At 42.2% G+C, this 14,282-nt stretch overlaps 1 protein-coding gene across 4 annotated transcripts in view; it reads right to left on the bottom strand.

The window, feature by feature from the left end:
* The window catches only part of SLC13A3 (solute carrier family 13 member 3), an 83,926-nt gene that overhangs the window by 25,445 nt on the left and 44,199 nt on the right, over window positions 1-14,282 (bottom strand). For all 4 annotated transcript variants that reach the window (XM_019972513.2, XM_070801806.1, XM_019972512.2 and 1 more), the window contains exons 4-5: window positions 8,662-8,728; window positions 2,959-3,144 (exon numbers count right to left, since the gene is read on the bottom strand). In XM_019972513.2, coding sequence (XP_019828072.1) covers window positions 2,959-3,144; window positions 8,662-8,728 — 253 coding nt within the window. The remainder of the gene's footprint in view (window positions 1-2,958; window positions 3,145-8,661; window positions 8,729-14,282) is intronic.

Consider the following 14,282-nt stretch of genomic DNA (forward strand, 5'->3'; position numbering starts at 1 on the left):
CATTTCCCTGTCTCCCCAGGTGCCCTGCTGGAAAATCAGAATCTCATATAAACCCCATATTCCTTTCAAATACCTTCCTTCCCGATGAGAAGTTCCAGGCTTATGCAATTAAATGTTGTATACGTTTTGCATGTAATTTGCATGACCTTTACTCAAAATCCTTCATGTTGGATACTTTTACTTAAAGTTCCAGCATTTTCCCCCAATATCTTTTCAAGCCTTGCTCATATCAGAGCGAATAAGCAGCCTGAAAACCCTCTGACAGCAAATGCCCTCCCATGTCCCCCATCCCCCAACTCAGGACCAGCCCCTGAGGGCCTCAGAACCCCCATCTTTCCTGTCCTTCCCTGTGGACAGCCTCCAGCAAGAACTAACACCGAACACCCTGCTTTGTCCTCCCAGCCGACTGCCCCTTTGCTGGCACTTCCTGCTAACCGAGGAGACAAACGGGTCATCCCAGATGGTCCCCATATCTGAAGCAGAACCATCTTGGCTTCTGGTTTTCAGTCTCACAGCCAGGCCTTGCTCAAAGAATGGAGATGAAAAGACAGCAAAGAGGGGGCTGAAATCAACTGGGAAAAGATCAATGCCTGGCCCCCATTCCCAGCCTCTGAAATCAGCATCTCTGCAGCTGAGATCCAAGCATATTTTTTTTCACCTTCCCTGGAGACTCTAAACGCACCCATGGCTGAGAATCACTGTTTTTTACAGACCTGCCTCTTGAGAAACCTATATGCGGGTCAGGAAGCAACAGTTAGAACTGGACATGGAACAACAGACTGGTTCCAAATAGGAAAAGGAGTATGTCAAGGCTGTATGTTGTCACTCTGCTTATTTAACTTATATGCAGAGTACATCATGAGAAACGCTGGGCTGGAAAAAGCACAAGTTGGAATCAAGATTGCTGGGAGAAATATCAATAACCTCAGATATGCAGATGACACCACACTTATGGCAGAAAGTGAAGAGGAACTAAAAAGCCTCTTGATGAAAGTGAAAGAAGAGAGTGGAAAAGTTGGCTTAAAGCTCAACATTCAGAAAACTAAGATCATGGCATCTGGTCCCATCACTTCATGGGAAATAGATGGGGAAACAGTGGAAACAGTGTCAGACTTAATTTTGGGGGCTCCAAAATCACTGCAGATGGTGTTTGCAGCCATGAAATTAAAAGACACTTATTCCTTGGAAGGAAAGTTATGACCAACATAGATAGCATATTCAAAAGCAGAGATATTACTTTGCCAACAAAGGTCCGTCTAATCAAGGCTATGGTTTTTCCAGTAGTCATGTATGGATGTGAGAGTTGGACTGTGAAGAAAGCTGAGCACCGAAGAATTGATGCTTTTGAACTGTGGTGTTGGAGAAGACTCTTGAGAGTCCCTTGGACTGCAAGGAGATCCAACCAATCCATTCTAAAGGAGATCAGTCCTGGGTGTTCTTTGGAAGGACTGATGCTGAGGCTGAAACTCCAATACTTTGGCCACCTCATGCGAAGAGTTGACTCATTGGAAAAGACCCTGATGCTGGGAGGGATTGGGGGGCAGGAGGAGAAGGGGACAACAGAGGATGAGATGGCTGGATGGCATCACCGACTCAATGCACTTGAGTTTGGGTGAACTCTGGGAGTTGGTGATGGACAGGGAGGCCTGGCATGCTGTGATTCATGGGGTCACAAATAGTTGGACACAACTGAGCAACTGAACTGAACTAAAAATCAAAGGATTTGAGAACCTTAGAATATGGTAGAGAGTTAAGGTTTTAAAATCAGCCTGTGAGGTAAGACACGGGTGTACTTAAGTTTTCTCATGAAAATAACTTCGACTACCCACAAGTATGGAACTGACTTACGAACACCAAACCCACTCTCAGGAAGACCAATGCAGTTAGCTTTTCCTCCATCATCCCTATAAATCCTTGATTCTTTGGCTGAATACCAGATAAAGACGTCAGCCAGCACATGGAGCCATGTTGAATATCAGAAAATTTTGTTGCTGTTTGTTTGTTAAATGCTTACATTTGGATTCATGTGTATTAATTTAATATATGGCACATCTCCATGGTAACAAAATCTTAGAAACCCCACCTCTCAGAATCTTGGAATCTGAAAATAATTAGAATCTTGGAATCTGAAAATACTTAGAATCTTGAAATATAAGGATTTTTAACATCTTCAGACTAAGAGGTTTTGAAAAATGGAATTGATGTCAAACCATCAGAGAATCCATCTCTTTGAGTCTCATGCCCTGACAAATGGCCACTCAACCTCTGTTTGAACAGTTTTGGTGACAGGGAGATTTTACTTGGCAGAGTCCCCTCCACTGCTAGTCCATGTGCCTGGCTGTAAGGCTTCTCACGGGACATCACAGCCACACAGCAGTACCTCCCACTGGGGCTGGTCTTAGAAGATGTCAGGTCATGTCACCCCTCTGCTCTCAGCTCTCCTCTGACTCCCCTGACAATGACTGCCCTGGTCTTCGTACCTTACCCCCTTCTGCACCCCAGCCTGGCCAGTCTTTGTGCTGCTTCCCACCTTTGTACAGGCTATCCCTTCTGTCTGGGGTGCTCTTCCCTCCTGCGTCCACAAAGTTCACCCCCTTGCTTCTAGGTCTCTGCTCAAGTGTCACCATATTAGAGGGATGGCACAATACCAACCAACCCAGATAAAACAGCACCCACTCCTGTTACCTCTGCCCCCTTCTTCTGCTCGATCTTATTTCATAACATATCACACCAACATACTATATATTCTCTTGCTTTTTCCTTTATTGTTTGTCTCTCCCACCAGAATGCAAGTTCCCCAGAGCAGGAATTTTGCTGAGCTTTGTGCATCGCTGGGTCCCCAGAGCCTGGACAATGGTAGACACCCAAGACACATCCCTGGATGTTGGGTGAAGGAGGAGGAGAGGAGTAGAAGAGGCAGAAGCCCCAGTGCCAGGGACAGGGAGCACTTGCTCTTACCTCTTGAGCTGGCCGAGCAGGATGAGGTTGGGGGCTGTGCCTGTGAGGGTGGCGGTGCCCCCGATGCTGGCTGAGTAGGGGATGGAGATGAGGAAGCCCTTCCAGATGTTCCTGCGATATTCCTCCTCCTTCTTGGAGGTAGGGTGGAGATCCGTTGGAGCCTCTGCCTCCTCAGGGCAGTCTTTGCTTTAAACAAACCCAAAGAGAAGCCATTCAGAATTCCTGGCCTTATGGAGAAACACACTGCCTGGGATGGGAGAGCTAAGTGAACTTTCTAGAAGGCAATTGGCATAGGAATCAAACACTTCTAAAAATGTGCAACCCTTCAGCTTAAGTGTTCTACTCTAACGAGTTGTCCTAAACTAATACTTGGTGTTAAATATAACTTAAATGGAAAACTTCATTTAAATATCCATCAAAAAAGGATTGGCTAGATTAAGACGATCCTGTTTCTGGATGGAATACCAAAGCAGTTATTAAAAATGGTGATTTAGATGGGTATTTATTCAGAGGAAAGACGCCCATTATATAAAGTGAAAAGGTAGGTAACAGCATTACTTACTTTTATTGGCACATATTTCATGAATATATGAGTATTAAGAAAAGTCTAGAATGATATACACAAAGTTGCTTTGGGGATTTTCGTGGGGATGGAATTATGGATTTTTTCTCCTCTTTTACTTTTTATTTGTATTTTCTGGGTTATTTTCCTTGTACCTTTGGGGAGTTCGGGAAATAATAAAGTCAAAAATTGTTAATTATATAATCATATAATTATAATTATATGATTATATAAAAGATAATGATGCTGACACAAATTTACAAATTTATAAAAATTTACAAATTTGGGAAATAATAAAGTCAAAAATTGTTAATTATATAATTATAATGATATAAAAGATAATGGTGCTGACACAAATTTATTGAGGTGAAAAGACATCCACTACACTCAATTAGCTGAGATGATAGGTTATAAAATGGCATATGTAGCATGGTTAGTTATTTTGTTAAAAATACACACACACACACACATATATAGATAAATGGTCTAGAATAGTATTCACTTAACTCTTCTAATCTATCTTTGGGAGTGAGGTGCTGAGTACATTTTTCTTTTTGTTTAAGAGTTCTTTTTCTTTTTACTTGTGAAATTATAAAATGTTTATTAGTGGATCAAATTAAGAATTGTTTTGTGTAACAAATCAATTTTTTTTAAAGAATGTAAGACACTTCAACTATCTTGGGGCTTTAATTACTAACATGAGGGGCCGCTTCTCCAGTGGGTGGTGGGGATGTGATCTGGGGTCTAAAAAGAAGACAAGGGCTGGAAGCAGCTGGAGACAGATGCCATGCTTGATTATCCAGGGTGAGAGGCCCAGTCAGGGACCTGTGGGCTCCCTCGGACCTGGGGCTCCAACCAGACTGAGCCTCACAGGAGAATAAGAGCAGAAAGTGTTCTTCTTGTGTACCCCCTTCCTTGTTTGGATGGAAAACTGAGGCCCAGAGTGGGGCTTGAAGAAAGTAGGGAAAACCACTAGACCATTCAGGTATGACCTAAATCAAATCACTTCCGATTATACAGTGGAAGTGACAAATAGATTCAAGGGATTAGATCTGATAGACAGAGTGCCCAATGAACTATGGATGGAGATTCATGACCTTGTACAGGAGGCAGTGATCAAGACCATCCCCAAGAAAAAGAAATTCAAAAGGCAAAATCATAGTCTGAGGAGGCCTTACAAATAGCTGTGAAAAGAAGACAGTTCAGTTCAGTTGCTCAGTCGTGTCCAACTCTTTGAGACCCCATGAATTGCAGCACGCCAGGCCTCCCTGTCCATCACCAACTCCCGGAGTTCACTCAAACTCACGTCCATCGAGTCAGTGATGCCATCCAGCCATCTCATCCTCTGTCATCCCCTTCTCCTCCTGCCCCCAAATCCCTCCCAGCATCAGGGTCTTTCCAATGAGTCAACTCTTCACATAAGGTGGCCAAAGTATTGCAGTTTCAGCTTTAGCATCAGTCCTTCCAAAGAACACCCAGGACTGATCTCCTTTAGAATGGACTGGTTGGATCTCCTTGCAGTCCAAGGGACTCTCAAGAGTCTTCTCCAACACCACAGTTCGGTTTGATCCCTGGTAGGGGCGGCGGCTGAGAGGAGCAACCCCACGTCCAAGGAGCAGTGGCTGCATGGGCACAGGAGGGCCTAGAGGAGCTACTCCATGTTCAAGGTCAGGAGCGGCGGCCATGAGGAGATACCTCTCATCCAAGGTAAGGAGCAGCGGCTGTGCTTTGCTGGAGCAGCCATGAAGAGATACCCCACGTACAAGGTAAGAGAAACCCAAGTAAGACGGTATGTGTTTCGAGAGGGCATCAGAGGGAAGACACTGAAACTGTAATCACAGAAAAGAAGACAAGCTAAAGGCAAATGAGAAAAGGAAAGATATACCCATCTGAGTGCAGAGTTCCAAAGAATAGCAAGGAGAGATAAGAAAGCCTTCCTCAGTGAACAATGCAAAGAAATAGAGGAAAACAATAGAATGGGAAAGACTAGAGATCTCTTCAGGAAAACTAGAGATACCAAGGGAACATTTCATGCAAAGATGGGCACAATGAAGGACAGAAACATTATGGACCTAACAGAAGCAGAAGATATTAAGAAGAGGTGGCAATAATACACATAAGAACTAAACAAAAAAGATCTTCATGACCCAGATAACCATGATGGTGTGATCACTCACCTAGAGTAAGACATCCTAGAGTCCGAAGTCAAGTGGACCTTAGGAAGTATCACTACAAACCAAGCTAGTGGAGGTGATGGAACTCCAGCTGAGCTATTTCAAATTCTAAAAGATAATTCTGTGAAAGTGCTGTACTCAATATGCCAGCAAATTTGGAAAACTCAGCAGTGGCCATAGGACTGGAAAAGGTCAGTTTTCATTCCAATCCCAAAGAAAGGCAATGCCAAAGAATGTTCACACTACTGCACAATTGCACTCATCTCACATGCTAGTAAAGTAATGCTCAAAATTCTCCAAGACAGGCTTCAACAATACATGAACCAAGAACTTCCAGATGTTCAAGCTGGATTTAGAAAAGGCAGGGATACCAGAGATAAAATTGCCAACATCCATTGGATCATAGAAAAAGCAAGAGAGTTCCAGAAAAATATCTACTTCTGCTTTATTGACTATGCCAAAGCCTTTGATTGTGTGGATCACAACAAACTGAAGAAAATTCTTCAACAGATGGGAATACCAGACCAGCTTACCTGCCTCCTGAGAAATCTGTATCGGGTCAAGAAGCAACAGTTAAACTGCAACAACGGACTGGTTCCAAATTGGGAAAGGAGTGCATCAAGGCTGTATGTTGTCACCCTGTTTATTTAACATCTATGCAGAGTACATCATGCAAAATGCAGGGCCGGGTGAAGCATAAGCTGGAATCAAGATTGCTGGGAGAAATATCAATAACCTCAGATATGCAGATGATACCACCCTTATGGCAGAAAGTGAAGAAGAACTAAAGAGCCTCTTGACGAAAGTGAAAGAGGAGAGTGAAAAAGTTGGCTTAAAGCTCAACATTCAGAAAACTAAGATCATGGCACCTGGTCCCATCACTTCATGGCAAATAGATGGGGAAACAATGGAAACAGTGTCAGACTTTATTTTTTTTTAGGCTCCAAAATCACTGCAGATGGTGATTGCAGCCATGAAATTAAAAGATGCTTACTCCTTGGAAGGAAAGCTATGACCAACCTAGACAGCATATTAAAAAGCAGAGACATTACTTTGCCAACAAAGGTCCATCTGGTCAAGGCTATCGTTTTTCCAGTAGTCATGTATTAATGTGAGAGTTGGACTATAAAGCTGAGCACTGAAGGATTGATGCTTTTGAACTGTGGTGCTGGAGAAGACTCTTGAGAGTCCCTTGGACTGCAGGGAGATCCAATCAGTCCATCCTAAAGGAAATCAGTCCTGAATATTCTTTGGAAGGACTGATACTAAAGCTGAAACTCCAATACTTTGGCCACTTGATGCAAAAAACTAACCCATTTGAAAAGACCCTGATGCTGGGAAAGATTGAAGGCAGGAGGACAAGGGGACGACAGAGGATGAGATGGTTGGATGGCATCACCGACTCGACGGACATGAGTTTGAGCAAGCTCTGAGAGTTGGTGATAGACATGGAAGCCTGGTATGCTACAGTCCATGGGGTCTCAAAGAGTCAGACACGATTGAGCAACTGAACTGAACTGAACTGCGAGTGGGGCTGGGGTCTGCAACCAATGGACATGGAGTTCCTGAGGGTAGGGATCAGTTCTTTTCCAACAGACTCAGCACAAGCTTTGCCTGGGTAGATGGTTAAAACAGATTCCCAGGTTGCAAGGTGGTGAGTGGCAGGGCCAACTACAGAACCCGTATATCAAAGGTGGACTCAAAGCCCCCAAACACGGTGCCAGGGAGGAGCACAGGCCTCAGGATAAGACAAACTAATGTAAAATCATGTCCTTATCTGCTAGACCCTCCATCCATTCCCATCTCATTCAAAGTCAAAACTACATCAGTGGCCTGTGGGGTCCCACATGCTCTGTCCCCAACCAGTGCCCTCCTGCCATACAAGCAATCTCTGTGACCCCACCTCCAGCCACACTACCATCCTGGCTGCCTTGAACTCTCAGGGCTTTGTACCTGCTGTCCCCTCTGCTAAGAATGTTCTTCCCACAGATTCCCTAGGACCCTTCACCTCCCCCAGGTGTTTGCCCAAGAATGACCTTCTTAGTGAGGTCTCCCCTGACACACATTTAAATACTGCCTTTTCCCTCTCCCAACCCCCTCCCTGGCCTGCTTTGCAATGCTTTGTTCTCCTGTTCGTTGCCATGTGCCTGACAGTACCTGGCTCATAGTAAGTTCTCTATAAATTTGCTGAATGAAAGAAACAGACCTGACTGATGCCCAGCAATGATGCCTTGAGCAAGTCACTTTACTCCCTGCTGTTTGCTTCATCATCATGAAATTGAGATAATGATACCATTAATAACAAGCATTACCATCTGTGCATGGAAGGCCTAACAACTGGCTTTATCTACATGATCTCATTTAATCTCAAAAACAACCCTCAAAAAGAACCCAGGTGGGTTTTGACATCATGTCCAGTTGGTAGGTGAAACTGAGTTTCAGAGAGGGGGAGTGATGTGTGCAAATCAACAGAGCCGGTAAGTGGCAAAGCCAGGGTTCAAAGTCAAGTCTGCTTGACCCCAAGCACCCAGGTCTTATATCCTTGCTGCTGCATACAAAAGACACCAAAGACTAGCTGTGCCATCAATGTCCAGGTGCGTCCTGAGTCACACAGGTGTGAAGGGCTGCTACTGTCTGGGGATCTTTTGTCTGCAGACAAAGCTTTAGCTTGGCCCGGTACACCCTCTCCTCCTTGACGGTCATGTGGTTTGCGCCTCCTGCTCTTCTGGCCCCTCCTTCCAGACCCTTCACCTCAGCAGACCTTTAGGGGTTTACTGTACTCCCCTGCCCATCCCACATATTCTTTTTTCAAGGAGGCTGGAGCTCAGGGAGAAGTAGTGGAAATTTGGGCATTGGGTCATCGGGAGAAGAATGGGGGGTGGGGATTGCCTGCAGCATGGAATTCTTGTTCATCCTCTCCTTGGATCAAGCACGGGCTCCTCTATGAATATCACCAGGAGAACTCACTCTTCTGTGCCGGCAATGAATTGCATCTCCGTGGGCACAGTGTGCAGGCCGTTTTTCCGCACAGCAGCTAGGAGGAAAGAGCACGAGGTCTTTAGTGGGATGTAGCAGGTGGGACAGAAGCGTCCCCTTCTTGTGCAGTCAATCAAGAGTACTTCCTCAGGTCCCAGCCTATACTAGTCATTGGATTAAAAAAAAAAAACACAAAACACTCAAAATTCCATCCTTCTACCCAACCTGTTCCTATTAGGAGAGGGCTTCAGGCCTGGGGGCAGGAAGTTAGCTGCAAGGCAGCTGGACAAGCCATAACTCAAGCCTAGGCTAACCTCAACTGTTATTGTCAAGGGGATGTTTGGGAAAGACCAGCTATGAGTGTTAATGGATCAGCAATGGGATGGGTGACTCCAATCTACCACTCATTCCAAATGCATTTATTGAGCACCTACTGTGTACTATTGACCATCAGCTTGGGGTACACACTGAATAATATAGGACAATGTCCTTGCTCCCATGAAAGCACTATTCTAGAGACAATGACTGACAATAATCAAGAAATAAAACTTCGGGTGTCAGGGAACGTTTAATGTTAAGGAATCCTATATGTTTTCTGTTTCTCAAGCGCCTTTTGTTCCTTATCAGTTCCTGGAAAACAGGAACCAGCAGAGCTGCACTCAGTTCTCAGGACTGAGGTCATGAGATGGAACATGTACGTGGATTCCTTTCAGTAACCTTTTACTTTTCTATAGAACTACTTAGTCATGTTCCTATTTCCAATACATGGGTTGTCTTCTGGCCCTGTGACGATTGTTATTCCCTTAGTTACTGTTGTTATGCTTTTGCTTTCGGTGTTTTTGCTCAACTTTATTTTCCTGCCTAAAGCTTCCGTGTATAACAATACATATGCACATGCTGCCATGATTAAAGAACCCTTGTTCCACTAGAGACTTGGGTCCCCCGCGTCCTTCTTTTCTTCGTCTTCTTTTCGTTGATTCCTTTCCCCAGGTTCTCATCTGTCAAGACCGAAACAAGTGGCGCCTGAACAGGGACCTGGAGTACACCCTTGGCAAGCTCACGGAGTGACTCTGGACCTACTGGGGTCGGTAAGTGCAGGGTAATGGGACAAACGGCTGGAAAGCCCCACCACTTTTCTACTTTGCTTCATCATTTATTTAAAGTTCAAGGACTCGCGGTTTCATGTCAGTGAATAGAGGCTTGTCTCCAAACGGTAATTGAACATAACCCCTGGTTCCCTGATGAAGGTACTTTTGATTTAGAGATTTGGAATCAGGTTAAAGAGAATGTTGAATCAGCCACAAGATGGGGAAAAAATATTCCAATGGATTTCTGGCCCTTATGGGCCCTCATTAAAGCTTAATTTTGCCATTTCAAGGAAATTCTAGCCCCCCTGATAATTGACAACAGGCAGAACACTTGTTACATGAATATGAATTAGATGATGAAACTTTACAAAAGGCCCAATTAGAACAACATAAAATATTTCAGAATTTTCCCACCAGCACTGCTCTGGTTGCCCCAAGTGCTCCTCCTTCTCTTGCAACGGGCACCAAACCAAAAGTCCTCTCAACTCAAGGACAAGATGACTCTGATAATGACTCTTCTGAGGCTGACAATACTTTCCTTGATGACAATGATACACCTTTAGCTTATACTCATATTTATGAGAAAACACTATCTACTCATTCTCCTTCACGATGACGGCTTTCTGGATTGCTGGCTTTACAATCTCGAATCTCTGAGGCTGATGACTTTTCCATATTTCCTATTTTCAAAAATTAATGCTCAAGGGCAAATTATACCTCAATACAAAAACATTGATTTTTCTCACATGCAACAAATGAAAAAAGCTGTAACTATGTATGGCCCTCATTCTCCCTTTACTAAGGAACTTTTAAACTCTATGGCATGTTCTATTGGAAATTTTGTTCCTTATGATTGGCGACTTTTGATAAAGACTCTTCTTAAGCCAGGAGAATATCTTCAATGGACAATGTGGTTTCAGGATGTAGCCCGAGATCATGCCAATTCTAATGCTTGAGCTGGCGCTCCCCAAAATCAAATTACTTTTGAAATGTTAACCGGTACCAGGCAGTTTGATGCAGTGAAAGCCCAAATACAATGCCCTCCCTTATTACATGAGCAACTGAAGTAAGCTGCCCTTGAAGCTTGGGATCGAATTACTACTCAGGGGGAGCCTAAAGGCAGCTACACAAAAGTATTTCAAGGACCTAATGAAGCCTATGATGATTTTTTAGCTAGATTGGAAGTTTCTATTTCCCATAGTGTTATTGGAGAAGAAGCCAAAAGGCAACTAGGAAAACTGCTTGCTTATGAGAATGCAAATCAGAAATGTCAAAGAGCTATCGCTCCAATCCATGAGACTGGGGCTATTATCGACTATTGAAGGCTTGTCGCAATTTAGGATCAGAAACTCAAAAAATGCAAATGCTAGTTGAAACAATTGCTGCTGCTTTTAAAAAGGGGAATGAAAGATGTTTTGCATGTGGAGATAAAACAAATTGGGTCAGGGAATGTCGGTCTAAATATGATGTTGAAGGAAAGCCTATTTCAGGAAACTCCAAGCTGGGGACTCCCCAGGTCCCCATCCACAAAAACCAGGGGCAAACTTCATCTTTTCCCTCAAACCCTCAACATCCGGCAGTGCTGCCAGTGATATACCTAAACGATTTTCTCCTTTTTCCTCAAGCAGTCCCTTTTAGAATACCTACCAGACTTTTGGACCCCTACCCCCACAAACCTTCAGTCTTTTACTTGGCCAATCTGGTCTGACTTCTAAAGATTTACTGTTCAACCTGGAGTAATTGATTCAGATTATAAGGGAGAAATTCAAATTATGTTATCTCAGATATTATGGCAATTTAAAAAGGGAGATAAAATTGCTCAATTACTTCTTTTACCTTACATTTCTATTAACTCCTCTGATGGTATGTGGACAGATGGATTCGGCAGTACAGATCAAAAACAATCCTTATAGACATCAATTATATCTGAATATACATAACCAAATATAAATATCAAAATTAATGGCAAAAAATTTTCTGGTCTTCTTGATACTGGATCTGATATTACTATTATCTCCAAACATTTATGGCCCAAATCGTGGCCTATCCAGAGAATTTCTTGCCAGATTGCAGGAGTTTCTCAAACCAAAGTACAAGAGGTTTATCAAAGTGTCCAAATATATCCATGTGAGGGACCAGAAGGCCAGCCCACAGCATTATGATCTTATGTTATAGATGCGCCCCTTAATTTAATAGGAAGATTATTTACTTATGCAATGACAAGCTCAAATATGTATTCTAGGTTTTTCCTATGGGCCACTGCTCACTTAACAAACGATGCAATTATTAAAATAACTTGGAAAGTGATGAGCCTGTTTGGACAGAGCAGTGGCCCCTTACAAAAGAGAAACTAGAGACTGCTAAGGAACTTTATCTATATACAATTGAAATTGAAACATATTGAGGAATCTTGTTCTCCTTGGAATTCTCCCCTTTTTGTAATAAAAAAGAAATCTAACAAATGGCATCTCTTAACAGATCTTAGACAGAGAAGGCAATGGCACCCCACTCCAGTACTCTTGCCTGGAAAATCCCATGGATGGAGGAGCCTGGTGGGCTGCAGTCCATGGGGTCACGAAGAGTCGGACATGACTGAGCGACTTCACTTTCACTTTTCACTTTCATGCATTGGACAAGGAAATGGCACCCCACTCCAGTGTTCTTGCCTGGAGAATCCCAGGGACGGGGGAGCCTGGTTGGCTGCCACCTATGGGGTTGCACAGAGTTGGACACGACTGAAGTGACTTAGCAGCAGCAGCAGCAGCAACAGACCTTAGAAAAGCTAATGCATCTATGAAACCTATGGGTGCATTACAACCAGGAATTCCATCACCTACCACTATTCCTCAAAACTGGCATATTATTATTATAGATTTACAGGATTGCTTTTTTACTATATCTTTACATCCTCTAGACTGAGAAAGATTTGCCTTCTCTCTTCCTTTTCCTAATCATATCAGGCTTCATAAATGATATCAATGGACTGTATTGACTCAAGAAATGATGAATTCTCCCACCATGTGTCAATATTATGTAGCCAAAGCCCTTGAACCTGTGAGAAAACAATTTCCTGACTTTCTTGTTATTCATTATATGGACGATATACTGTTTTTGGCCCCATCTGTTTTAGAGACTCAACGTATGTTTAATATAGCTCAACGATGCTTAAAAGACTCTGGATTAATTATTGCCCCTGAAAAAATTCAAACCTCTACACCTTACCATTACTTAGGATCTATTGTTAATAGACAAAATGTCACTCCCCAACTAACACAAATTCGTATGGATAAATTATCAACCTTGAATGATTTTCAAAAACTTTTAGGTGATATAAACTGGATTAGACCCTCTTTGGGCATTGCAAATTATCAACTGACTAATTTATTTAATACTTTGAAAGGAGACCTTGATTTAAATAGCCCTCATTCACTTTCACAAGATACACGAGAGGAACTCGTGTATTTTAGTAAACTCATGAATTTAGTACAAAATAAATTACAAAAACAATTTCTTACTCATATTAGAGAGTTGTTTATACTCCCTTCTCTCCATTCTCCCACCAGACTTCTTGCCCAACAAGAACACCCGGTAGAATGGATCTATACACATTTTAGAGGGACAAAGTCACTTACGCCCTATCTTGATTTAATCGCTCTAATAATTATCAATGGGAGAAATAGAACTAAGACTTTGATTGGCTCCAATCCCCATAAAATTGTATTATCTATTAATGAAACTCAATTTGAAAATGCATTACAAACTTCTACCAATTTTCAAATAGCCTTCTTAGACTATTTTGGAAAAATTTCATTTCATTATCCTTCTAATAAACTTTGAAATTTCTTCAAAAATACTGAATTTATTATCTCTCACATTGTTACATCACAACCTATACGTCAAGCTGATGTTTTCTATATAGATGGGAGTAAAAACTCTAAAGCCTCATTTTGGTTTCTCAAAAAATATAAAGTCTTTTATACTAAATTTCATTCTGCTCAACAAAATGAATTATATGCTCTTATTCAGGTTATTCACCTACATCCTTACCCTATTAATATAGTTTCTGACTCCTCATATTCAGTTTTTGTATTAAAAAATATAGAAAATTCTACTATAAATTCTAATCAATCTATTATTCAACAACTTTTTCTTGAATTACAATCCATTATTATATATTACTCATATTCGAGCACATTCCGGCCTTCCCGGTCCAATGACTTATGGTAATGAACAAACTGATAAGCTCGTTTTTTTTGCTACTCCTAAAGAACAACATGCTCTATTACATAATAATGCTGGCTCCTTATACCAGATTTGGAAAATTCTATACCGCCATGCTAAAGAAATCATTAGTAATTGCTCTACTTGTAGACTCCTACATCTTCGACCCATTTCACAAGATATCAATCCTCGAGGATTACAACCCAAAGAAATATGGCAAATGGATGTGACTCATTGCCCTGAGCTTTCTCCATCTTCTTTTTTACATGTCTATATTGATACAAATTCTTCTTTTATATGGGC

Source organism: Bos indicus, chromosome 13 (assembly GCF_029378745.1).
Source record: "Bos indicus isolate NIAB-ARS_2022 breed Sahiwal x Tharparkar chromosome 13, NIAB-ARS_B.indTharparkar_mat_pri_1.0, whole genome shotgun sequence".
Classification (NCBI taxonomy): Eukaryota; Metazoa; Chordata; class Mammalia; order Artiodactyla; family Bovidae; genus Bos; species Bos indicus.